This window comes from Anas platyrhynchos, chromosome 2 (assembly GCF_047663525.1).
Source record: "Anas platyrhynchos isolate ZD024472 breed Pekin duck chromosome 2, IASCAAS_PekinDuck_T2T, whole genome shotgun sequence".
Lineage (NCBI taxonomy): Eukaryota > Metazoa > Chordata > Aves > Anseriformes > Anatidae > Anas > Anas platyrhynchos.
In genome coordinates, this window is record NC_092588.1 from 13,935,857 (window position 1) to 13,960,158 (window position 24,302).

Sequence of the window (24,302 nt, forward strand, 5' to 3'; positions counted from 1 at the left end):
CGAAATGTAATTAAAATATTTTTAGTTCTTACTCAGGGCCAGTTTGTTTTTCTAGCACACTGGTTTAGATGGCCCTTCACAGTTCTCTCCAGGAAGGCTATATATTGTGTGCACTCAGCACATCATAGCAGATAAATATTGTTCCTCTCGATGGTGAATTTACCTTCTCTGAGCCCTTTCACAATGTTCATCTCTTTAAGACCTGAATTCCTTACTTTGAGGTCAGGTGGACATAGCATTTTGCAGCAGGTCTGTTTTTGTTGCTGTTGAAAATATCAACTCCATGTTTCTAGGGACATCTCTTAGTTGCCTTCCTCGGGAAAGGTGATGCTGGCACATTTGGGGCTAGATTTTCAAAGGTTATGAGGAGCCAAAGGCAAAATCTTCATGTAAGTGGCATACTTCCCCTGCTTAACCATCCTGTGGAGCCAGGATGCTCCTGGGAAAGACCCTTTTTCCCGTGAATGGCTTGATCTAGGAAATAGGTTTGGAGCATGGCAGTAATATTACCCTCCACCTGTATTTTCTTTTTCCTTGTCTCTTCTTGAATCTGATGTGCCAAATCCAATGTATGCGGGCTTTATAGCTCCAAATATCTGGGCTCATGAGCGGAAACAGTGATGCTGGCGCATCCGTCTGCTTCCTTTTAAAATAAGGACAAGCTCCTGACCTTTGTTTTGCATCTGAGTTCATTTGCCTCTCTTCAAGGAGTGCTTCCTGTGAGTAAGAGGGGATGTCTCCCCTTGGTCTGGGTTGCCCTTTATGTGAGCGTGGGCCTTGTGCTCTGTGGCTTTCTCTGTGTTTTCTTGTTGGCTAACTTGGGCAGCTTCCTAGCCAGAGGGGCTGGCCTTCATGAATCTCAGTTTTGATGCTATATGCTTTCTCTAAGAAAGGGGATAAAAGGGCATTGTAAAGCTTAAGGTCTTTTTATGAATATAGGACTTCATAAGGAAGATAAGAGAATATAAGCATTTGCCTCATTAGGGAGACAACACTAGTTTTTCAAAAGTAATTAGCAGGAAATTAAATTGACGTCAGACGTGCCCTGCATGTTTGGAAAAATAGGTAGTGCATCTGCATTCTAGATATTTGTTTAAGCAGAGAAAGCCATTGCGACCTTCTATACAGACATTGCGACACTATCACATGAATCAGATGGCTGAGCTGATCTGCTGCTTCTATCAACATTTACCTTCCTTCTCCTTCCTTTGCTGCAAGTGGAAACATCGCCGGGAAGGAAGAGGTTGACCTGTCAGCTGGGGCCTAGGGACCTTTTCTTATTAATACTCATATACATGTCTGGCCTATAAAGTTGTTCTGCTCAAAATGTGTTTGGCTCAAGACAATGTAGTTAAGAGTCAACTGGCAAAGATATCCAGAGAACTTTGATTGCTGTTGGGCTATAAAATGCCTTGGCTGCTGCACTTGTCTTCTGCATATGAATGAGCCTACCCATAAAGACTGAAAGTTGGCATGGGAAGGTTATGCTGGTTCATACGGTACGAGCCTCTTAATTGGCACATCTGCTGGAAACAAAGGTGCCAAAAATGTGATTCACTCAGAAGGAGTAAATCTTTTAAGAAAGCAACCTGTCATTATTTTATAGGGATTAAGATCCTCTCAGGATGTTAAGTGCTCACCTCGTACAAATGTACTGTTGTTGAGCTAATGACAGAACTAACCTCACTACCTGCTAAGGCCAAAGTAACAATCTGGTTTATAGCTCTTCTCATCCAGAAATCCTGCTCTGTAACTTCAGAATGAAAAAAGGAGTGTCACATTCACCTCTGACATAAAGCAGCTATTAAAAAACTTAAACAGTTACTTCTCAAACCCTAGGTTATGACATGTCAAGCATCTTCTCTGGAAACACTGTAATTAGAAATAGAAGGGTGTAGGTGTGGTCTGTGCTACCCAGATTTGCTGTCAGATTAACTCTACCAGTAAATCCCAAGAATAAAAATAATCTTCCAACATTGTTGATGAAAACACTCCCAGACAAAGGTACACTGCATTGGCAAAAGTAATTTTATGCTATAGGTGTGTTGTTTTATTTTTAAGTAGGTCACCAAAAAGCACAAATTTCTGACACTATTAGGTGACTGTTTCTGAGATTACACTTACCCTCTATTTGAACAACTTTTTGTAAGAATATTCTGAATATTTTGAAGCATAAGGACATTTTAAAAATTATTTTTATAAATGAAAGGCATTGGGACTTCAGATACATTTATGTTTTGTTACTAGAGTTACATGAAATCTCTGGAAATACAGAGTGCTGCTCTGTACAACCTCCTTTTTCATGAAATAAAGACCTATTTGTATTAGAGTAGTATTTTTAGTAAAGGCATTAATTTTATAAGCCTTAGAAAATTCTCCCATTAAGCTACACTTCATAATTTTAAATTGTCACATTTCAGTTCATATCCGTGTTACTATGGGTAATGTGAATATGAAACAGGTACGTTTAAAAGTCATAGCCCTGTCTAGCTCTTAGCGTTTCAGAGCAGCCAGTTTTGTAATTCCCCGTGCTGACTATTGGTAATTCAGCTATTTTTTGAAAGAGTCCAATTAAGTGACTGAAGAATTGCAGATAAGGCATTGCCTGACATACATGCTTCTGACAGAAGCATTCTTGTGATCTACAAAACAAATGCAAACTGACCAACCTCCTTTAATTCTTATGATGGAATTCACAAGTGTGAAGTCTTTCAGACTGTGCTGTCTTTCAGATCTTTCCATGTTTAGCTCTCTTCTTGTGCTGTTTATTGTTCTGCAATTAAAGAGCAACAAGATTTTGGTGCATTATTGATAGTTCTGTGCAAATTAAACATTTCTGTAGTGTTTTGGCTGATGGATTTCCTTGCAGCTCCAGGCTGTATTTTTGCTAAACTCTTTTACATCACTATCTTTAAATCTGTGAGAAATTCCAAGAAAATCAGTGGACCTACTTACATGCCTTGTCAGCAGTTCCATTAAAATAAATACAAGGAGTCTCAGTTTAGTTTGATCTTAAATCGCCTAGAATGTAACTTGCTGAGGTGCCAGGACTGAAAAGAAAAAAGTGGGAATGGAGACTCCTTTGTAATTGTCACTTTTGTAATACAGGTAGCTTTGTGCTGGTGTTATTTTTTATTTTAATGTAGACCTGGAGAAAGTATTTTTGACAAATACTGAATTTCCCTAGAAGTGGAATTGCAGTTTGCCTGGCAGTACTTCTGAGTTCAGGGCAAACTATTGGAAAAGGGAAGGGGGCTGCATTTCATTGCCGTCTTTAGTTATTAGGTAACTCCTGCTCACTTTCATGCTTTTGCCCGAATGGGTTTGAACTCAGTGCTTTCACCAAGATGGGGTACTCTTCTGTGCCTCCTGCCAGTCTGAGCGGAGGAGTATTCGGTGATGAAGACTCATGCCATAAATCTCCTTTGCGGTGGGTGTAGCATTTAGTTTTTAAGACAGGATAAAAGATGAGCCAGCCCACAAGTTGTGTGTGCCATGTCAAGGGTGAGTGTCTCGAGTTTCTATTCTCCCTGTAGCGGATGGCTAAGTGCAATAACGAACATGTGCTTGTAATAAACTTTAGTTAATTACTTGATGTTGTTGTTAATACTGGGCTGTTAATTGAAATTAATTATGTTTCCTCTTTGACTCAAATACCAGGAGCAAGCGGGCTAGAGAAGTTTGAGGAGGAGCCTTTTATCTTCATAGCTGCACAAGGCATGCTAGTAGGGTACCTGCTGTGTGGACAGAAATGGTCCGTTCTCCAGATCTGTGCAGGATCCAGAGTAGGTTTCTCTGTGGAAAAGCAGAAGGGCTTGTACTTACTTTATGAAGACTGTCATCTGTGATGCAAGATGCTGATGGCTAGAGCCCCGACTGTGAGTGGGGAATAGGTGGTTTGAATTATCTCAGGTAGCAGAAGGAGAATCAAATACACATCAGTGAAGAGGTATTGAACAACTGGTGTGTTTTGTGAAGTTAAGATCCCTATCCTGACAGGGCAACTCTCCTTTTCTGATTTTCTCTGCAAATATCCAAAAGCAAGTATATATTTTTGGACTGAAAGAAATCTTCTCTACTGAGTGATATTAATCTTCAGTTTGGCAAGATAAAAATGCACAGTGTTTTTAGATGAAGTGAATTTTAAAACATTGCACGCATGCTTAATTTAAATTTAGCTGTCAGCCCCCCAAATTGATTGTCCTCCTGGTCCTGCTTGTGATTTTATTTTAAGCATTTTTGGTCTGCCACAGTAGCGGTTTTCAGGATTCTGATAGCAATCAAAATAGTGTCGGGCAAATTTCTTGATGACGTTGAGGAGTGCTCTGTCTTCACCTTTTTCATCCTGACACTTCAGTTCTTCAGAGTCTGTTGATAATGCTACAACAATTTATCTCAACACAAGCATATGCCAGTCGTTATTCTTGCTTTCAGAGTGCAATATCTCTGCAATGAAAGAGAATACTCTTACAGAAAATGTATCACCTTATTTATTCTCACTTGTTGTTTCAATACTGTATTTATCCCTATCAGGATAATGCCCAGTGATAGTTTATTTGGCAGCACAGTTCATTCTTTCCTGTTGATAGATATACTTGTGACAGCCTTAAGATAGAGTTAACTTCCCTCTAACATGTTGTTACTTTCCAGACCGATCTCATTATTTCTCATAATTTGTTTCCTTTTTCTGTTGGTAGTGCACTGAAGCTTGTAGTACAGGTACGGAAGGTAATGGATAGGGTTGACCCAGCTGTTGCTTGAAAGGTAGATAAAACACCTGTCTCCTGGTTCATCAGTCTGCTCAAGAGCTGGTGGTGCATTGATTTGGGACCTTAGGGGAGCAGTTTCCCCTTGTGCAGAGCTGGTTTTAAGCACTGCTGGTGCAATCCCTGTTTGGGGGCAGCAATCCCCAGCAGTCTGCTGGAGGCAACAAAAAGAAGCCAGTGGTTGACTTTTCCCTTGGGACTGTGGAAAGACAAATACAGGGAGTGGGGGACACCACCGATAGCATAGGAGGGAGCTCCTGGTAGAAGTACATGTGTTCCTTCCTACCTCACCTTTTCCTCTTGGAAGCAGGAGGATGGGGGTAGCAGATCAACTTTTGAGGGCCTTATCCACTTCTCCTATATCTTGGAGGGCTTCCCCACCTATTGTCAGTCTTTTTCCTTGCTGTGACACAACATCTGGGAGTGTGGGGAGTGAGAGGCAACCCTGCAGCCCCCCAGGTGAGTGCAGCAGGAGGGCAGGAGGTGCTCCAGGCAGGCAGCAGCAGTTCCCCTGCAGCCTGTAGAGAGGCCCCTGGTGGAGCAGGCTGTCCCCCTGCAGCTCATGGGTCCCACATGGAGCAGATCTCCATGCTGCAGCCCCCCCATGGGTGGAGGAGCCCCCGGTGGAGCAGGTGGATGTGGCCTGGAGGAGGCTGCGGCCCATGGAGAGCCCCCGCAGGAGCAGGCCCCGGGCTGGAGCTGCAGCCCGTGGAGAGGAGCCCACACAGGAGCAGGGGGTCTGGGGGGAGCTGCCAGCACCCGTGGGGGACCCGTGCTGGAGCAGTTTGCTCCTGGGGGATGGACCCCATGGGACAGAGCCATGTGGGAGCAGTTCTTCAAGAGTACCTGCAGCTGCTAGTGGCATGCTTTTGAGTATCAGGCTGCATCAATAGATGTGAGTTCCTTGGGAACTGCACAGCCTCCAAGTCAAAGCTCTTGCCATCATTATAAGACTGCCTCTGCCATGCTCTGGTGGTCACAAATTAGGCTAACCAGTGCCTTACTATATGGAGTAAGCAAGTTTGGTACAGGTCTCCAAATGTGAGAGACAGGTTTGCAACTCAAAGAATGCCTGGTGCTGGCTGACCACACTTCCAGAAAATCTGGGAGACTTCATGGGTCTGTCATGTGTGTCTTATTCAAAGTGGACGTTGTTTGTTGGTGTATGACTGGAATAATAGCTGCTGTAGTCTGTCTACTTTAATCCTCATGGGGTGGCATTAGCAATGGTTTAATTCATGGTTAAAGCAAAAGTTGGTGCAAAGTAGGTCTTTCAACTAAATAGTTGTTGGTTTTTTTTAAGTATGTTTTATTTACTGTACTGACTTTGATTGCTGTTCTACAGTTACTTAAGTAAGAAATTACAGTGTAACTCAGAATTAATTTTAAACGTTCTTTTTTTATCAGTATAAAAGGGAAGGCATATTACAATATTTTCCTTTGTTTCTTTTTAAGTAAAGAAACACATTTTCTTTGGTTTGTTGTTTTCATCTCTTCTAAGTATTAAAATTCTAAATAACAGAGACAAGAACCTAGCACAATGGAGGTTTCAGTGTTTTATGGATTGTCTGCTTATTACTGTTATTTTCTTTGGTCTTTGCTAGAAAAATCCGTAAGTATGATTATCTGAGAAGGTATATTTCTAAACTAAAATGTTTCCTTCCAACGTTCTTCAATATTTTAAGATAACATATAAAAATATATTCATAACCCTTGCTCATTTCATCACAGCTTTTATGTTAGCCGTTGGTACTGAATTTTACATGGACGGTTTAATATTAGAGAAGTAATTTGGAATATATGAAAAAGATTCTTATTTTCTTGGATTTTGAAATACAACCCAAGCGTATTTTAAAAAATCACAATTTTGAAAGTCTCCTGGACATAGCTGCTCCTGCGTCTTTGTGCCATAAACTCTGAAGATGATACCATTAGTCTTGCTTCCTCAACAGCCTGAAAGATTTGACAATAACTGAAATAGCAGCTTTTTTTAGAGCTGTGAAGTTTAAGTTCACTGCTATGTATACATACATATATCGAAGAGAAATAAAATTTCATTTATCTAATTTTGAAATATTTCATAGTTTGCTTGCAGAGGGTGTTTGTTTTGATTTAACAAATATTTCATTCTCAGCATCCTGCATGATGTGATCCCTTTTCTTTCCCCCCATTCTCTCTGATCACAAACACATCTGTGTGTTTTCAGATGCATTTCTGTGTTTCCTGCCCCAGCGGACTCTGCATTATATGGGGGTGACAGCCACCCATCTTGCCCTCTGTTCCTGTTAGATGGCAGTGACCGTGTTCTTTCCTTTGCTCTTCCCATGCCATCCCTCACAGCTAATGGCCTCCTTTTCTCTCAAACTGTGTTAATGAAATGGTTTGATACAGAGTGGCAGTATTTGGTGGGAAAATTTCCCCATTCCTGAAGTGCAGCTGGCAGTGCTCAGTGTGCCGCTCAGAGAAGGTCCTTGCAGCCTTGCCTTGCTTCTGTCCTTTGGCCAATGCAGCCCTAACAAGATTGCTGCTGCTTTGACTTCTTTTGGTTAAAACGTAAACTGCAGAGCAGGGAATGAATGTTGATGTTGGACCACAATCTGCCTTCATGCTTTGAGAGGTGCCTCCTTTACCTTTTTTTTTTTTTTGGAGGGGGGGGGGGGGGCAGAAGTTGTGAAGTCTGACTTCAGATAAATGTGTGTAAATAAGCATTGACTTTGCAGATAGGTCAGAATTAGTATGTTGATAAATTGGATGTTGCGAATGGTATCATGCTACATTCTTGCAGCAGACTTGCAGCCTTGTTTGAGTGAGGACCCTGATCCCAGATTGCCTGGATTTTGTAATACAAACACACTCATAAATGCCAAACCAAAAATATATGGTTTTGGGGAAGCTCTTTACAATAAATTGGAATATTGTATGTAAAGTGTTTTTAACAATAAGATTGAATCCTCTTTCACTCAAAAATATGAGAGCCTTTCTTTCTGTTCCACCGCAAAATATGATAGAGACAAAGAAATTCTGGTGAATAAATCGACCTTGGAAACTGGCAGACTTGGTAAACTGCCCCTGTAAGAGGTAACAAGTATGTTGCTGCTCAGGAAGAACAGGAGTTGGCTGCTAATGCTATTCTGAACACTGAAATACACTCTAATAATGCACTGCATATAACTTTGATTTATCTATTTATTCTTGAGTTGTTGATTTTAGGTACTATATTCTCTGTATTGTGGAACAAACAGCATAAAATTGTCATGTATTAAATATGCTGATTCTTTTTTTTCTCTTGGGACAGTCATTTTTATAGTCAGAGGTACACACAACAACAACTGTGTTTAGGCAATTTAAAAGAAAGACTTTGACACCAAATCCCAAAGAAACAGGTTTTCCTTCAAATATATCAGACAAGACCTGAATACTGAGAACTTTTGTGCTCATTAGACCTGTATGTGGCCCAAGCCAGATTGGCATTGTGTTCTGCAGGATTAAGACTATTAAAATGTTGCCAGTAAAGGGCAATTTTAGGATTAATTTGTTAGGAAAATGGAAGGCTAGGCCAAGGTTTTATATTTTATCAGTTTGGGCTTATTATTTGACCAAGCTGATAAACAGAAATAAAATAAAACATAATGTGTTTTCCAGCTGTCTAGATAGTTTGTATATAGTTAGTGGCAGGGGACTCATTTTGCAGCTATGTTTATGGTGAGGGTCATTTTCCTTGGCATACTGGGAATTTTTTAGTGCAAGATCTAGCTTTAGAACAGGAAAGGAACTAACAAATGAGTTCTGTGGGAGGGAAGTATATTTTTAATAACCTTACATCTAGAGCATCTGGTTGGGAAATGTTTTGGGTATGATGTTCCAAAAATGAAAGTACCTACAATATACTGTTTATAACCATTGCTTTAAAAAACCTACATTCCTCTAACTCAGCAAGTCCATACAAATTAGAAAATTAAACATAATGCTTGATGGTGCCAATATAATAAGAATATCCTCTTAGGGCTGGTTATAAGTTTAAGACGGTAGTGTTTCAATCGTAATTCTGACCACTGGACAGTAAAGGATTAGTATATGAGTCTGGGCAGTGATCTGTATGTTGCATGGCATAATAGCCACATTTGGAGGCATCTTTCACTTCTACAGGCACAGAAGGAAGTGTTAAATTTGTACCCTAACTGCTGATAAACTCGTTCTTCAGATATTTAACATAACAGTGTTTAAAGCTCGTAAGAGGAGCATAGCTACTGAACTGAAAGCAGCATCCTCTTAGTCAAAACCAACTTTGTCACTATTTGTGTAATTTCTGCTAGGAATAAATAGCTTATAAGTCTATAGCCAGCTGTATATATTTGCAAATATTTGTAATTTAAGGATTTTTATGATGTACAAGAAAAACCATTAACAATTTATTTTTCAAGAGCTGACAGATTTTCCTCTCATCTTCAGTAATTCTAATGCTCGAGAAGTATCTTTAAATTTAAGCAGCAGCTTGTATAAAGATACACATGCTAAAGTCTAGATTCTGTTGTTGGGGAATTTCCACGGAATTGGAGAGATTACTCCTATTATATGGCTATTTTTACTTGTGTTTTTCTTTGATGTATTTGAGAAGGAAATGCATTACCTATATATCTGTAATAAAAGTCAGCTAACCAACACTATAATATTGGGCTCTTCGTTGAAATTCAGCTTCTTTGGTCTTCGTAGATGCAAAAAGGAAGGAACTGTTACTGGGCACTTGCTCTTTTTAGAGAGGCCATCCCTTCTCGAGATGTCTGCATTGTCCAGAGCATTTTTCTATATGTGTGTGAGACAGACGTGCTTCCCAGAAGAGTTAGTGGTAAAGCAAGCACTGTCCTGGTTATAGTGCATCATAAACAGCTCTGGATTTCTCTTTGTGGACGCAAGCCTGTCAATCAGGCGTCTACCCGCTGTAGCTTGGTGGGTGACAGCACAAGATGAGAATCAATTATTTGGGGGTGGGTTTGCATTAATGGATTACCTCTAAATGCAGGTGATGTATATTCATGTGTTTGAAACAGAATTCGTATTTCTGGTGAGTGTATTTTTGTTTGAAACAAAAAAGGCTGAGTTAAGGAATGGGAATTGTATTGCATATTCAACAATATTTTTTCTGATATTTATTTAGGCTATGAAAAGAGAGAGGGAAAATTGGACATGAGAAATTCAAGACATGTTTGCCTGTCAGAATTTTAGCTCTGCCGTATTCCCCGGACCTTAGTTGATATCTTTGCGTGATGTCCTTTACGGACTTAATAAGACATGCAAAGCACTAGCTTAAAACCGCTGTTGTCCTTTGGGCTTCTAGTAATGAAAAAATTCAAAGCAACTTTGAAAACGGCTGTCTGACAAAATACATCCACCTAAATGCTGGAAGAAAACCAGGCTGGCAACATTGAGAAAATCTACCCTAAGTCCTAATGGAGAAGAACGGTTGAGGTGATATTCTCTTTCACCTCAAATTTGCACAGAAAAACTTGTCTTGAACCTTCCACAACACCCAGGGAGCTGGAGGGATCAGTATTTTGCATGCACAGCAAGGGAACAAAGAGACTTTGAAACCAAGCATCTGCAAAGGTGAATTGTTTGATTAAATGATACGTGACATTACATGTGAAAGTGCAGTTGACTTAGTTTATAGGTAGAACATTCATAAATCATTACTGTTTGTCCAGATAATCTGATACAACCTGGAACACAAACTTAGATCTCACTTGTGGATTTGAAGGCTTCAAAGGCTGCGACTATTGCTGTCTGTGTGCAGAGTTTCCCTTGCATTACGACTGGTTCAGGCTGCTCTTTGATCTAAATAGCCTCAGATTTTAGCTGAGAAGCCTCATCTACTGGTGATGCTTCTTGGTTCTTGGTGACCTTTGCTGATGTGACTAATTTGTCATGCTTTTTCCAGTGAGAGCTCAGGTTGTCTATGTCCCTTTTGTTATTGGAGTGCTGGAGGTGGGTGAGGAGGAGACTGTCTGTATATACAGTAGTAAGAGAGCACTGAGATGTAGGTTAGGGTAATTGAACGTTGATAATTGGGAAATGGGGAGCAGCTATCCCATACTGCCTTTTTCTGCCTTGTAATACTGACTGTAGTCATGTAGCTCCCTATAATTTTTCATATATATAAATTCAGTAACTTTCTTCTAGACTAGCCAGCCCTGCACCTGCTAGTTACAGTGACTAGCCTTGCTGTGTGAGAAGAGCTGTAGTTTGGGAAAGGTCTGATCGAGGCTCTGACGTGCTTCTGCTGTGAAAAGTGAGAGCCTGAACCTGGCCGCGAGCAGGGATCAGTTGTTCAGGGGTGCTGGATTGCACTGGCTTTGAACTTTTCACAGGGCTGCAACCACTGTCTGTTAAACCGTAAGGAAGAAATTGTTCCCCAGGCCAGGACCTGAAGTTCAAGCTGGCTTTGTGTTAGGACTTTTCAGTTCTGTTATCTGTCAGTTGTCCGTAATCTGGACCTTTATGACAGTGGAAATCACGCAGGTCTGATGAAGAGCAAAAACAGGCTTTTTTTTTTTTTTTCAGTCTGTTTTTCATCTTGAAACTCACTGTATTTAAAAAAAAAAAAAAAAAAGTCTGGACCCTTCTTACACCAAATGTAGTATTGTTATTTTGAGCAAAATGTCGCATTGATATGTCTGTCTCAGAAGTGTTTGCAGATAACAGATTCTCTACCCCTAATTACACTCAGTAGTTCCAAACTAACTTCAAATACAAGAACATGACAAAACTTATGAAAAACTGTACCCTGGTAGGTTGCAATTGAGATGGAGAGCTACAGAGAGACAAAAGGAGCTCTCAGTGGAGTTGGAAGAGGACAGTCCTTAAAGTGATTCACAGAAACAATTAAACCTCTGTTTGTGGATATAAGGAATATGTACCAAAAAAAAAAAAAGGATTAATTTAAGAAGTGTTTGGACTGTGCACTTAGTCACATGGTCTAAACTTTTGGGTAGACCTGTGCGGTGCCAGGAGTTGGACTTGATGATCCTTATGGGTCCCTTCCAACTTGGGATATTCTATGATTCTATGATTGTAATGAAAATACATTTACTGTGCTTACCATGTTAATAGACAATAATGGGAAACTTAAGTACTGATTATTTTTTTCCTTTCAAAAAGTAGCCTTGACCTGTTAGCCATAAACATTGGCTTTCTGGTGATTTTTGCAAAGCATGTGGAAGAATCTGATCCTTCATGATCAAAATGTTTTCAGAAAGAGTTGTAAACTGTTACTCAAGGAAGACGTGGCACAGTATATTTTTCTGATGCAAGGAACATACATGCAGTGCATAACACTGTTAAAATACCTTTAATTTTGTGTGAGACCTGCTATGATGCATTTGAGTAGTAGGGTCATGTGTAATGTGCTGGTGACTTGGATATCTGCCAGCAACAGCAGCTCCCGTCTAGCATTTATTATTTTAATACTGTATATGGGATGTTAGCATAAAATTCCCAAAGCTTGTGTGTGCACTAAACATCATTCCTCTTTTTCATTCTGCTTTTCTAGTCTGGGACTGTGAAGCTGACCAAGCCTGTGGCATTATGGACCCAGCAGGATGTCTGCAAATGGCTGAAGAAACATTGCCCTAATCAGTATCAAATCTACAGTGAGTCATTCAAACAGCATGACATAACTGGTAAAGTATGCACTATCAGAAATATTTTACTTAGTTAAAATGTCATAAATTGTTTTATGTTGTTGTTAATAGATCGTGACTGTACACTGAGGGCTTTTTGTTGACTGGATGACTCAAGAGCTGCAAGATCTAGAGCGGGGGGACAATAACAGTGTCCACTGCCTGTGGTGAATAGCTGATTTTTCCTAGCTGTCTTAAATACTTATTTCAGATTATTCAAGGTTTAATATAATGAGAAGTTAGTCTGCATGTGCGTAAAGGCCACACCCTGTTCATTCCAAATCAAACCCCTAAACATTAAGAAACGCCTTATGAGGAAAAATATAAATGATTTTTTTTTTTTCATTGACGTGTTCCACCTTAAGGAGTTCATATCTTTCTGGCCTTTTTTTTTTTTAATTACATTTAGATTTGTTAATGTGTAGGCTGGGAAGCGAGCCCAAGTGATCCCCACCCTAGGACTGAATCAGTTTCAACACAGAAAGTTTGTTTCTAATGCATATTTCATTAACTTTGTTCAAGAAAATGTGCGATCGGAGGAGATTTTTACATCTTTTCCAGAACTTTGTGGTTGCTTAACTTAAAGTTAGTAGTTTTCTAGTATCAACCTGAACTATTATTTGCTGCTAGTGAAGCTGTTTTCTGCCCCAAGTCTGTAGCTGGAGTAGACAGTTGTTCTTTTTCTTGTGTTTTTTCCTTTATTGGATAGAGGGCTTCCCACTTTCACATATTTTCTTTGGCTAGTCTAAAAAATACTTGTTTTGTCATAGTTTCTCCTCCAAATACCCGGAAGACCTCCAAATCCTCAACACTTGGTATTTTGTCTGCAAACAATATATTAAAAAGCGTCATTGTATTTTTATTTTCCTATTTACTTTAGAAGTTGATATTGATTTTTTCGATCTGCTTGACTTTTTAACTCCTTTTCAGTTTCTGGTAGTAGTATTTTACTTGGCCACTTTGAACTGACATCCGTTTAGCTGAGTAAATGGATTAATACAAATACAAATGAAACTGGGAGTTAAATAACATTCTTGCTTGTATCCCAGGAAGTAATTAGTCTGTAAAAAGTCTAATGTGGGACACTAATTTGTTCTCTGAAGTGGTAGTATACAAAACTTGGAAATGGCATTCAGCCAGTTAATATAAAGCAGAGATTTCAGTTCTACGTGCAAACCTCAGTCTAACAATAACGTATTGTTAACTCATACATGTTTTAATCTGTGTCTCTTTGTATATGTGCACTTGTGGTGTTTCATTTTTTCCATTAATTCCCATTTTTGTTATTTCCTTTTTGATAATGAGTGATTGCAAACATGGCAAACTGAACTACTCATCTTCGATTGTTGTGTAGCCATGAATACACACATGGGGTAATATGTGAGAGGTGGTTTGTGTCACCTTGGTAAATGTTGAGATTTAGTACGTAATCACTGCCTATTTCCTCTAAGTCATCTGTTTCTCAATATCTCGAATAAAGTCCTTAGAAGTGTAGTCTATCTCCACCCATGTATACGTGGGTGACTGCTTCCAGAGAGCTACCAGAAAACTTTTAAATGAAGGTCTTTTCATTTTTTTCTACTACCATTTTACTATTACCATGTCTCTTTTTAGAATTTAGGTGCTGTGAGCCGAAGTTGAAGAAAAAAATGTTTTCATTTCAATTTAAACGTACATGGAAATCATGTAGTTTCATTGTAGATGGTTGAAAATTTAAACTTTATAGACCTCTATGAAAAAGGAGAATCAAGATCAATCTTTCTTACTTTACTCAAAAGAGGTATAAGGAAAATATTAGTATGAGTGTTAGAAAGTAAGTCTGCAATAAAGAAAAGAGCTGCATTTGATCTTCATGGGTCCCTTCCAACTCGGGATATTTGTGATAACAGAAGAAATGTGATAATATTTGCATGGATTTTACAAGTTATCGTGATAATATTATGAGTGAAAACAGTCACTCAGGAGGATACTTCCAGTGTTGTTGGTCCCACGCCTCAAAGTACTTGACATATTTTAATAAAGGGGCAGAACACTAAATTTTTGGCTCAAGAAAAGCAGAATGCGAAATGAGCATGAAAACTGCTATGAAGATTAAGCCAAGATAGTGTAAATGGTTCCAGATATGGCTATGGAAAAGTAATGTGATTGTTGAAAATCTCTCAGGAATTAAGTTGACTTTACAGGCTTCTTTGATATGGAAAAATACGATGAAAGGGACTCGAAGAAAATGACAAGAAAAGGATTTTTAAGCTTTATTTGAAGATAAAATCTAAGGCATGGTCGTAAGCCAGGAAAAAAACTCTTGGACAAACATATCTAGATGTTGTCACCTTAACCATAGGTGTTGAAAAGTGTGGCGTTTTGAGTACCTGGGGACTGTTAGTTACTGATTATAGTTTATTGGTTTGAGGGCAAAAAATTTGAAACAAAATGTCCTTTGTAGAGGATTTATGTTTATAGCACTCTTGAAAAAAACCGCTGCAGATGCATGAGGAAAAAAAAAATAATGTTAGTATACCTAACAAGGATAAAGAAAATGATATTTATATTAACATTTATATTGCCATAATGTTGTGGGGCGGTGTACTCTCATCAGATTTACACCAAATTGTGGGTTGATGCAGTCAAGACTGAGGCTGCCACTGACAGGGACTTAGGCTTGAGGAGTGAGCCAACAGGATCCATATGAAATTCAACAAGGACAAATGTGGAGTTTTGTATCTGGGAAGACAGAACCCCTAGCACCCCATAAAGGCTGGGGCTGACTGGCTGGGGAAGCTGTGTTGAAGAGGACCTGTGGTCCTGATAGACAGGGAAAAAAAAATAAAAATGATAAAAAAATAAAATAAAATAACAGAATCCTGGGTAGTATTAACAGGTGCACAGCCAGCAGATCAAGGACAGTGGTTATTGTACTTCACGCGTTTTAAACTCCATTTCTTGGACCTCCAGTGCTGAAAAGGCATTGACAAAATGGAGTGAGCTCAGGTGAGGACAACAAAGATGCTCAGGGCTGGAGCACTTGCAATGTGAGCAGGGCCATCAGGGAGCTGGGCTTGTTCGGGTAGTGTGAGGGGACTAGCAGCAGCTCCCAGCATGTGGAAGGATGTTATCATAAAGATGGGGCCAGGTTTATCACAGAGATGTATGAAAGTCACTATACATAAGTTGAAGTGAGAGGTTAAGACTGAATATATTAAGGAACTTTTCCCCTATAGCTGGGCATTAGAACAGGTTGCTCGAAGAGGTTGTGCAGTCTCTGCCCTGGGAGAGTTTCAAGCCCCAGCTGGAAAAAGCCTTGAGAAAAGTGATCTGATCTCATATCTGACCCTGCTCAGAGCAGGACTACAAATGTCCTGAGGTCCCTTCCAACCTGAATTCTCTGGTGATCCTACAATTTGCTGAGTGCGTATGGATCACCTCAGAACCAATTAAATGCATTTTGCAGGCAGTTAGGGACGATTAAATACAGAAAGGTCCAATAAGAAGTTGGGAGATGTTTTTAATACGCAAGAACTGATTTGGTGAGTGGAGCATCTGGTTGATATACTCAGCAAAAGGCCAGAGGTCAATTGCATTGTGTTTGACCCAAGACAGGACCAAAACAATGTGAAAGACTAACTCTGAGTAAGATCTAAGGCACATGATAAGAATTACCAGTGGTAGAAAAAAAATAAGACAATAAGAAGAGCAAAACAAAGATGCCAGTAGCCTGTACAACCAAGAAAAGAATGTAATGGTATGACCTTGACACTAGAGGCTCTGCAACTGGTGGTGACTTTTACAGCAGCATGAGGGAGCATAAAAAGTTGTTCTGACTGCACAGCCCTTTATACCTGCTTTATACAAATATAATCCATGGAACAAAACTGAGAAATGTACCTTGTTTTTGGTGTTTGGATGCGGCTTTGAATTTGCAAGGCAGCAGTGCTTTTAAATGACTAGGGAGTTCTTGAGAGATGAATTGTTCTTTGACAGCCTTATCCTGTGCCATTGAAACAAATGAAGATTTTTGCCATGTCTCAAAATTAATAGGAGCAAGACTGGGCATAGAATGACTAAGGAATAACCATTTGGGGGAAAATGGTTCATTGGCAAAGTAATAAAGATGATGCCTAATTAACTACTTATTCATGTGTGATTTGTTGAAAGAAAGGAAGGAAGGAAAGAAACCCTGCTTCACCTCTTGTTTTTACACCCTGTTCCCCAGTGTGCTAATGCATGTCTTCAGAGCATGAGGTTTTAATGCTATGATCATTAAACAAACCTCATTCTGTCAAAGTAATACCCAAGAGGTACCTTGGTCCAAGGAAAGGAATTTGATAGGAGGTACTTGAAAGGACTCAAGCCTTTTTAAATTAAACTTTTAAGGAGGAAAGGAACAGGACTCGAGAAAACCTCTTTTTAGTTTTAGAAGGGACCAGAATTTATGAATATTCATTAAATACCAAATGGCACCTCAGAAAATGAAATATGAACTGCTAGTGAAAACCTACAAATGGCCGTAGAATCTGGCTAATTCTATAACCTCTAAAGGTGCTTTCATTAAATCAACTACTTTGCCTTATATTTTTATGAAATTCATATAAAAATACTGCTTTTAAAATCAGAAATGATTTTTCTTTCATTTGAATAGTATGTTTGCAAAACATAATGGGTTTATCATGACGACTGAAATACTTAGGTTGTGAGCACATTGGTAAAAGGATGGCCTTGTGGTTTTAAATGCTACACTGGAATTTAGAGAAGTCTTGGCTCTATTTCAGGTTATTCTGGTATTAGGCAGCATACTGAATCCTAAGGATCTAAGTTATTCTATTCATACAGAGAAGCGCATCCTTTTTATTATCACAGTGCTGCCAGATATGTTTCCAGGATATATAGTTAGGTTATACTCTGTTTCACACAACTCAGTTAAGTTTTGTGCTACAACCAGTGAAATGCCATAGGGGCGAGAGATCTGAAGGGGGATGCAGAAGGCCTGGGTCTCATTCCTATCTCAGTTTCAAGGCTCGGTGGGTATGAAGGGTGATGACAAACAGATAGCTTTATTCACCATGTTGTGATTTCTTAATCAAGATCCCCATAAACATTTTGGTGTCTATACAACAGGGATAAATGTATTGGTGTTTTTAAATAAATGTATTTTGATATGTGAATAAGAGATGTGTAAGAACTACTTGAGTCTTCCTGGTAACAGGTTCTTTTATTGTGGAATCACAGAATGGTTTGGGTTGTAGGTGACCATAAAGATCACCCAGTTCCAACCCCCTGCCATGGGCAGGGACACCTCCCACCACACCAGGCTGCCCAAAGCCCCATCCAGCCTGGCCTTGAACACCTCCAGGGATGGGGCATCCACAGCTTCTCTGGGCAGCCTGTGCCACGGCCTCACCACCCTCAGAGTACAGAATTTCTTTGTCATGTCTAATCCAAATCTCCCTCCTCTTAGTTTGAAGCCATTACCCCTTATCCTATCCCTACACTCCCTGACACAGAGTCCCTCCCCAGCTTTCCTGTAGGCCCTCCTTTAGGTACTGGAAGGCCACTGTAAAGTCTTCCTGGAGCCTTCCCTTCTCTAGGCTGAACAACCCCAACTCCCTCAGCCTGTCTTCACAGGAGAAGTGCTCCAGCCTGTCGATCATCCTTGTAGCCCTTCTCTAGACTCATTCCAACAGGTCCACGTCCTTCTTGTGCTGGGGCCCCAGGGCTGAATGCAGTACTCCAGGTGGAAGTACTTTTCATTTGAAACCACTTCTCTATTGCTCTTCTCTCCCTTGAGAAACGATTGCAACTTTGCCATCCTTCATCCTTCCATGATTGATAAGTATCACATCAACTCAAAATATCTTTTGTGCTGGTTGCGCATTGTACCTAACGTGAGGCCTAGTGCAAGAAGCAAAATAACAGCCTCTGCAAGGTGACCTCAGTAGGATTTCACCCCTGATGCTTCCCTGTCTGTGGTACCTGACACCTGGCCCTCCAGAATCTTCTCACAAATCCTACTATAGTTTCAGTGCAGAAGATGACATAAACTGGCACCTTTTCTTGGCTTCTTTTATTGTATATTGTTTTACTTTCCTGTATAAAATGGTTACAACCTACCCTCCAGGTTATTATTGGTTGAGGATTGGTTTTATGATCAGATATAGGACTGGTTCCAAGTAAAGAAGGTCTTGGGTCAAGGCAAGGTGTTGTTGGAAGTACTTTGACCTCCTGTAAAATATTATTTCAGTTCTGTTTACTGTGGTTTTCTGGTTGGTTCCAAATCTGTGGCAGGTTTTGAGCATTCCTTAGTGCTCTCAGGTATCTCAGAAGGCACCTAATTTATTCCCAGAAAAAGGAAAGAAAGTGTTTTTTAATAGAAACAAAAAAAGACCTTCATTGTGTCCAAATGTAGGGTATTTCAAATAAAACATTAATTATCTTCCTTTTTTTTTTTTGCATGTGGCAGTTCTGTTGAGCACAATAGACCTCTTCTCCCAAGCAGTGTCCTGATAGCGGTTTGTAAAGCAGCTTCCATCTCCAGCCATCTCTGCGAAGCTTTTCTCTTCTCTGTGATGCAAGGGGTAAGCCAGCCTTGCCCACAGTCCTTTCTGCCACTTTTCCTTGCTCTCTGAAGTCTTAGCAACGCTGTTGGCTGGCAGGCTGTCAAATCAATCCCGACTGCTTCCATCTGCAGTTTAAAAAGTAAAACGAAATTGCTGCTTCACACTGCAGAGAGCTTTTATTCTGCTCTCCCACTATAAGGTCAGTCTTATTTGCAACATGCTTCATGGAGCTGTGATGCTAGTGTTGGAAAATCTGAGGGACTAAAGAGTTTTTTCCTATTTCATACTTGGCTGCTTTCAAACTTTTAACATGTGGAACACATCAAAGAGTGACGGCTTTGGGATAAGGCTACTTTTTGCATAATATGTGGCAAAAGTCTAACTGTGGAGAATAGTATTGGAAGTATTTTAACGCAACCCTGTGTTTATATAGCTTTATATGTATTTAATTGAAAGAAGTTGGATGGGCCCGGTAGTTGGAAAGTGGGCTTTTTTTTTTATCTTTTCCTTTTTTATTTATTTTTTTTAAACTGTTATTGATAAAAGAAAGGTTTGCATGGAAGTAATCTTTTCTCATGTCTCAACAGTGACGCCTGGGTCAGGCTTTTCACTTAGATTATAGCTCATGCAATGTGTAGGGAACTCCCAGAAGACAAAATTGTAGCGGCTCATTAAAGACCTAGTACTACCAGGAAAGCTCCCTGCAGTTGAGATGGGGGTGGTGAGGCACCTAAATTACAACTTCCAGGAAGTGTTCAAGTAGAGCTCTGATTTTAAAATACTTAATTATTTGCTGAGAAATTGTTTTTTCTGCGTGCAAAATGGTCTGTGGAGTAGTATAGCAGAAAGTCTCTCTTGAGATTTAAAAAAAAAAAGAGGCTGAAGTGGGAGACAATTTTCTAACTAGCTGCCATGACAAAGTCTTTATTGCTAAGCCAACTTGCTGCTGGTGCACAAGGGAACCAGCCCCTGTTTGTGTACGCAGCACTTGAGTCAATTAGTCGTGAAGTGGAGCTATCTTCTCTTCGTGCACAAAGCAGTAGGGAGCGTCCAATTCCATTATTTTTTACATGAAATCATGTGTGGAGGAAGTTGTATTACTGTGTTATGTTTAATAGGAAGGAGAACTTGCCGAAGGGCTACTGAGGCATTTTTGGTCTTTCCTGCCAATGACATATTAATGTTACCGCTTCTTTATCTGCTAAATTTGGAATGAAGGATTTCCATACTCCTCACCCATTATCAGATGTGAGAACTGCTGTGCGAGTAGTTGATGAATGTTTTACACTGTTTCCTGTCTTACTTGATATTTCTTGGATCTGGTTACTTTGCTAGGGAATGTTCACTCTGCTTGTAACTACCTGGGACGATTTCTTATGGTTTCAATAAATGATTCCTCTACAGCATACTCAGAATTGAATTGCACTCTAGCTGCCTCTTTTTCTTTATTCTGCTACTCTGTAAGAATTCACTAAAAGCCATGGTAGCCCCATTTGCTGTAGTTTTTACTCCTACCTGATGTATAACAGAATGCAAGTAACGTTTGAATTCTGGTCCTTGAGCTTCAGATTCGAAATTCCCCATCTTAGCTTTAAAGAAGTTGTTCTGTACCTTTAGAGTATAAGTATTTAGGTGACAGGAGCAAGTATATTGCTCTTCATCTGAAGTAGTGTTTACTTGTACTTACTCCTCAGTACTTAGTTCTCAAGAGCTGTCAGATGTTGGGGAATTAACGTTTCATAATTACATGCAAAAATAATTGGATTATTTCTTCCCTCTAACACATTTTTCCCCCATTTTTAATTTAGTCTCGTTCTATTTGTTGTAGTCAACTTCTGCTAACTAGAGATCATACCATCTTTTACCTTTCTTCTTAAAAAGACCTTTGTTACCCATTCCTTGTAAATTGGATCCGCTCTATCCCCTAAGGAAACACTGATTCACATCAGTATCATGTAAAACTTGCTGAAAGAACCTCTCACCTTGGCAGCCAGTTTCAAAATCAATTTCTGTTTCTTACTCAGAGGGGAGCTAAAAATCTGAATTAGGTAAGATACAGACAGCTGTATCAAATGTCTTAGCAAAACCTATTTCAGGAATTCTTGAACCATATTGTAAAGCCTTGTGATATTTCCTAGCTTGCCGATAAGGCTGCACGGTGTGTCTGCAAGAACTGAACGCTGATTGTGATCCATTGACAGAACCGAAAAGCTTAGAAGCTGGTGATTTAGCCTGTGGGTGCTTACGCTGTCTATCTTAGGTGACTCAGACATCCAACTTAAGTGTGATTCAGAAGACCAAGGGTGAGTGAGTAAATTGCTAAATAATCAGTGGTGAAGAGGCAAGGCATGCCACCAAACAGAATAATCCAGTGGGCTTAGAGAAATGGGTAATGAAAACACCCCTTTTATATTCATGCTGTTTCTTTTGTGCACTTTCACTTGTTTTGGGAGGAAAAAAAGACCCCACCGCAATACCCTTGACAAGTTCTTGACAAAGCATGTTTATCAACTATTTTTTCTTTAGGTGCCTTAGATAAGCAATGACTACTTTAATAATATCCTTAACACTTTGCCGAATATTGAAGCTCTACCCTTTCATTTTATTTATCCGGAAGTTCTCTTTGTACATGTTTTTGGAGCTATCACCAATTGTTAGTGATCAGATTATTACTTGACCGTGTCCGTTGATCATTAGGCTGTGTGGTCGCATTATCTAGAAGCTAGGCAGGGAGAAGCACTGTTATTACCTAGAGATCTCCACTGAGCAGTGTGAAACCATAGGAAGTAACATCGTAACTCTGAGTGTGCTTCTTTATTTCCCTCTTTTATTTCCCCACTCGGTTAATACTAATGAACTGCTTCAATATGGTGCATAACAGCTTGGAGTCTTCCACTGAAACAAAGCATGGGGTCCTTAGTTTGCAACTGGTCATGAAATATTTAGGCTTTTCTATGAATTGTGCTGATTCCAAGTATTTTGCCCTGACCACGGTCTCATTAAGCTATAATTCTGTACTGCTTTTAAAAATTTCTGCTGTATCTGTTGAGTTTGGACCTTCCTTACCTAGCTAGGTTAAACTGCTGGTCAGTACCTCTGGGTTCTCATTTACTGCAAAGTTATCCTTTTTTCTGCAGCATTTTGGAAGTTGAGATTCCCACTCTGTTTGGAACTGGGACAAAAATGGGAGGTATTGGATGATCTTCTTTCAGATTACTTGTGCTATTGCTTGGGAAGGAGTATTTATCTTCTTGCTGCGCAGACATGAAGTCAATTTTATGGCTCAGTTGTAGGTAAGGAAAACTTAGATGGGGAAAACTTCAGTGATTAAGTGGAGGACTTGTTAGAGGACCTTACAATTCTTCACTTTGAAGAAGGGAATTAATTTGCTGCTTAGTGGGTGTGTGTTTGTGATATCAGTGAGCAGCTAGAGCTGATTCGTTTTATTTTAGTTTGTTACTTGCCAGCATGTGCTATTCATGATACGGGGATTTAGTCTTAACGTAATCTTATAATTATTTGGCAGTGTTCCCTGGTCTAATAACAAAGCTAACCTAATGGTGAAACACAGAAGAAAGCTTTCCTGAAATCCCAAACCTGGAGGAAGCCACATCCAAGAGTTTGGCTTCTGTTTTGTGACAGAAACAAGCGAGTGCGTAGTTAATCTCACACATCCGATCTGTCTGTAATTTGCGGTATTCCTCCTTTCACCTCAGACTTCGACCATTACCTAATCCCCTGTGACTATTCCCTAGACAGGAGCCTTCAGACAATTATGCTGTGATTCCAGGTTCTCTGCTGTCTCTCTCTATCTTTTATATATATATATATATATATATATGTAGCCAGCAAATGCAGTCTTCCACTGTATCTCTCACAAGTAGCTTAATATTTATCCTCAGTTTTGCTCTCTGTTGTGCTTCCTCATGTTGTCAACAATGGTTCTGTGCCCAGATTTCCCCCAGTGTTACTGGGTGAAGGGAAATAGCCATGCGTAATCTTCAGTACATCCCAAGTGCATCTCAGCTGATGTTTAAAAAGAAGTAGAAATGCACTTGGGAAGGCAGTGGGGTTTTTACCTCCTTCTCTCCCACTGTGAAATGTAGTAGAAACACTTTTTTTTTTCCCTGTAGTTAGTAAAGACCTCAGCAGCTCATTGATATGTAGTGCAATAATTCTTTGTTCCTCAGGGGGGAGCTTGCACACCAGCTAAATAACTGATATCCAGCCTCTGGGTCAGGCTTCCGGTAGGCTGTATTTTCAGCAACTTTGTGATGCTGTATTGGGAACCTGCTATCCAGTCTGAGGCAAAATTACAGCAGCAGCTCTAAGTAACTACAGGTGGCTTTATCCCAACAGAATACCAGCATTCGGGTAAGTCGGTGACAGCTACACCCTGCCTGTGTAGGACAAGCCAGTCCTTACCCCCAGTTTTCAGTCTCTTCTGATTAATTTGTAGACTGTTGCTCATCAGGTGCTAATTTTTTCATATCCCTCTTCGAAAACGATTCAGTTCTTGGAAATATTATCCCAGCCAGCTGAGCCTTTTACAGAGAACAAAGAGACTGGAGGAAGAAGCACTCTTCTCTTCCCTACCTCCCCCGTATTCTACTCAAAGTAAAATCCAAAGCTGCTTTTTTCTGAACAGCTCAAGTGCTGAAGCAGCTGGCCTCTGAAAGTCAAGATTTGCCAAGGGAATAGCCTTCAGTAAAAAGAAGAGCCTCCCAGCGGTCCAGGGAAAATTATTGTTTGATTTGATATAGTTAATTGAACAGGTTGAACAGTCTGACAGGGTCTGGTACGGTGCATCTGATGCTGAGCTTTATCCTCATTATTGCAGAGTACACAGCAGAGGGAGGTCACAAATACCTGGCTCCTTCAGCAAAGATGTAAGGACCTGGCGTTTTCCTCTTGAATTCAGTTGAAGGAGCTCTCAGAGCAGGAAAAAAAAAAAAAGAGGCTGGATCCCATCCAAGCCTTTACTGCATTTAGGAATTGACTTTCAGCCCTTTGCCCAACAAGGATCTGTGCACCCTGTGAAGTGTTTATCTGAGTCCTCAGGTCTCAGCAGTGATCAACACTTACCCGATGCAGGAGCAGGCTTACTGTCCTCCTGCGTGCAGCCGCGAGGACTGCTGGCTTCTGAAGAAGGGGAATCCGGTGCGAGAAACCTGAGCCTTTTTATTGATTTTTGTTATCTGTGACCAGGAGCCCTGCAGGTATAAAAACAAGCCTAGACATACACACAAAGTAGGTTCTTACTAAGGCATTTTGGTCTGCAGCATGGACACCTAAATTAGTCCGTGGACCTT

General features: G+C 40.0%; 1 protein-coding gene across 7 annotated transcripts in view; it reads left to right on the top strand.

Annotated features, from left to right (window-relative positions):
• SAMD12 (sterile alpha motif domain containing 12) overlaps positions 1-24,302 on the top strand; it is a 169,809-nt gene that overhangs the window by 32,301 nt on the left and 113,206 nt on the right. For 6 of the 7 annotated variants that reach the window (XM_072034359.1, XM_027452636.3, XM_027452635.3 and 3 more), the window contains one exon: positions 12,310-12,439. In XM_072034359.1, the coding sequence (XP_071890460.1) occupies positions 12,310-12,439 (130 nt within the window). The remainder of the gene's footprint in view (positions 1-12,309; positions 12,440-24,302) is intronic. The other variant, XM_072034360.1, reaches the window with a different exon arrangement.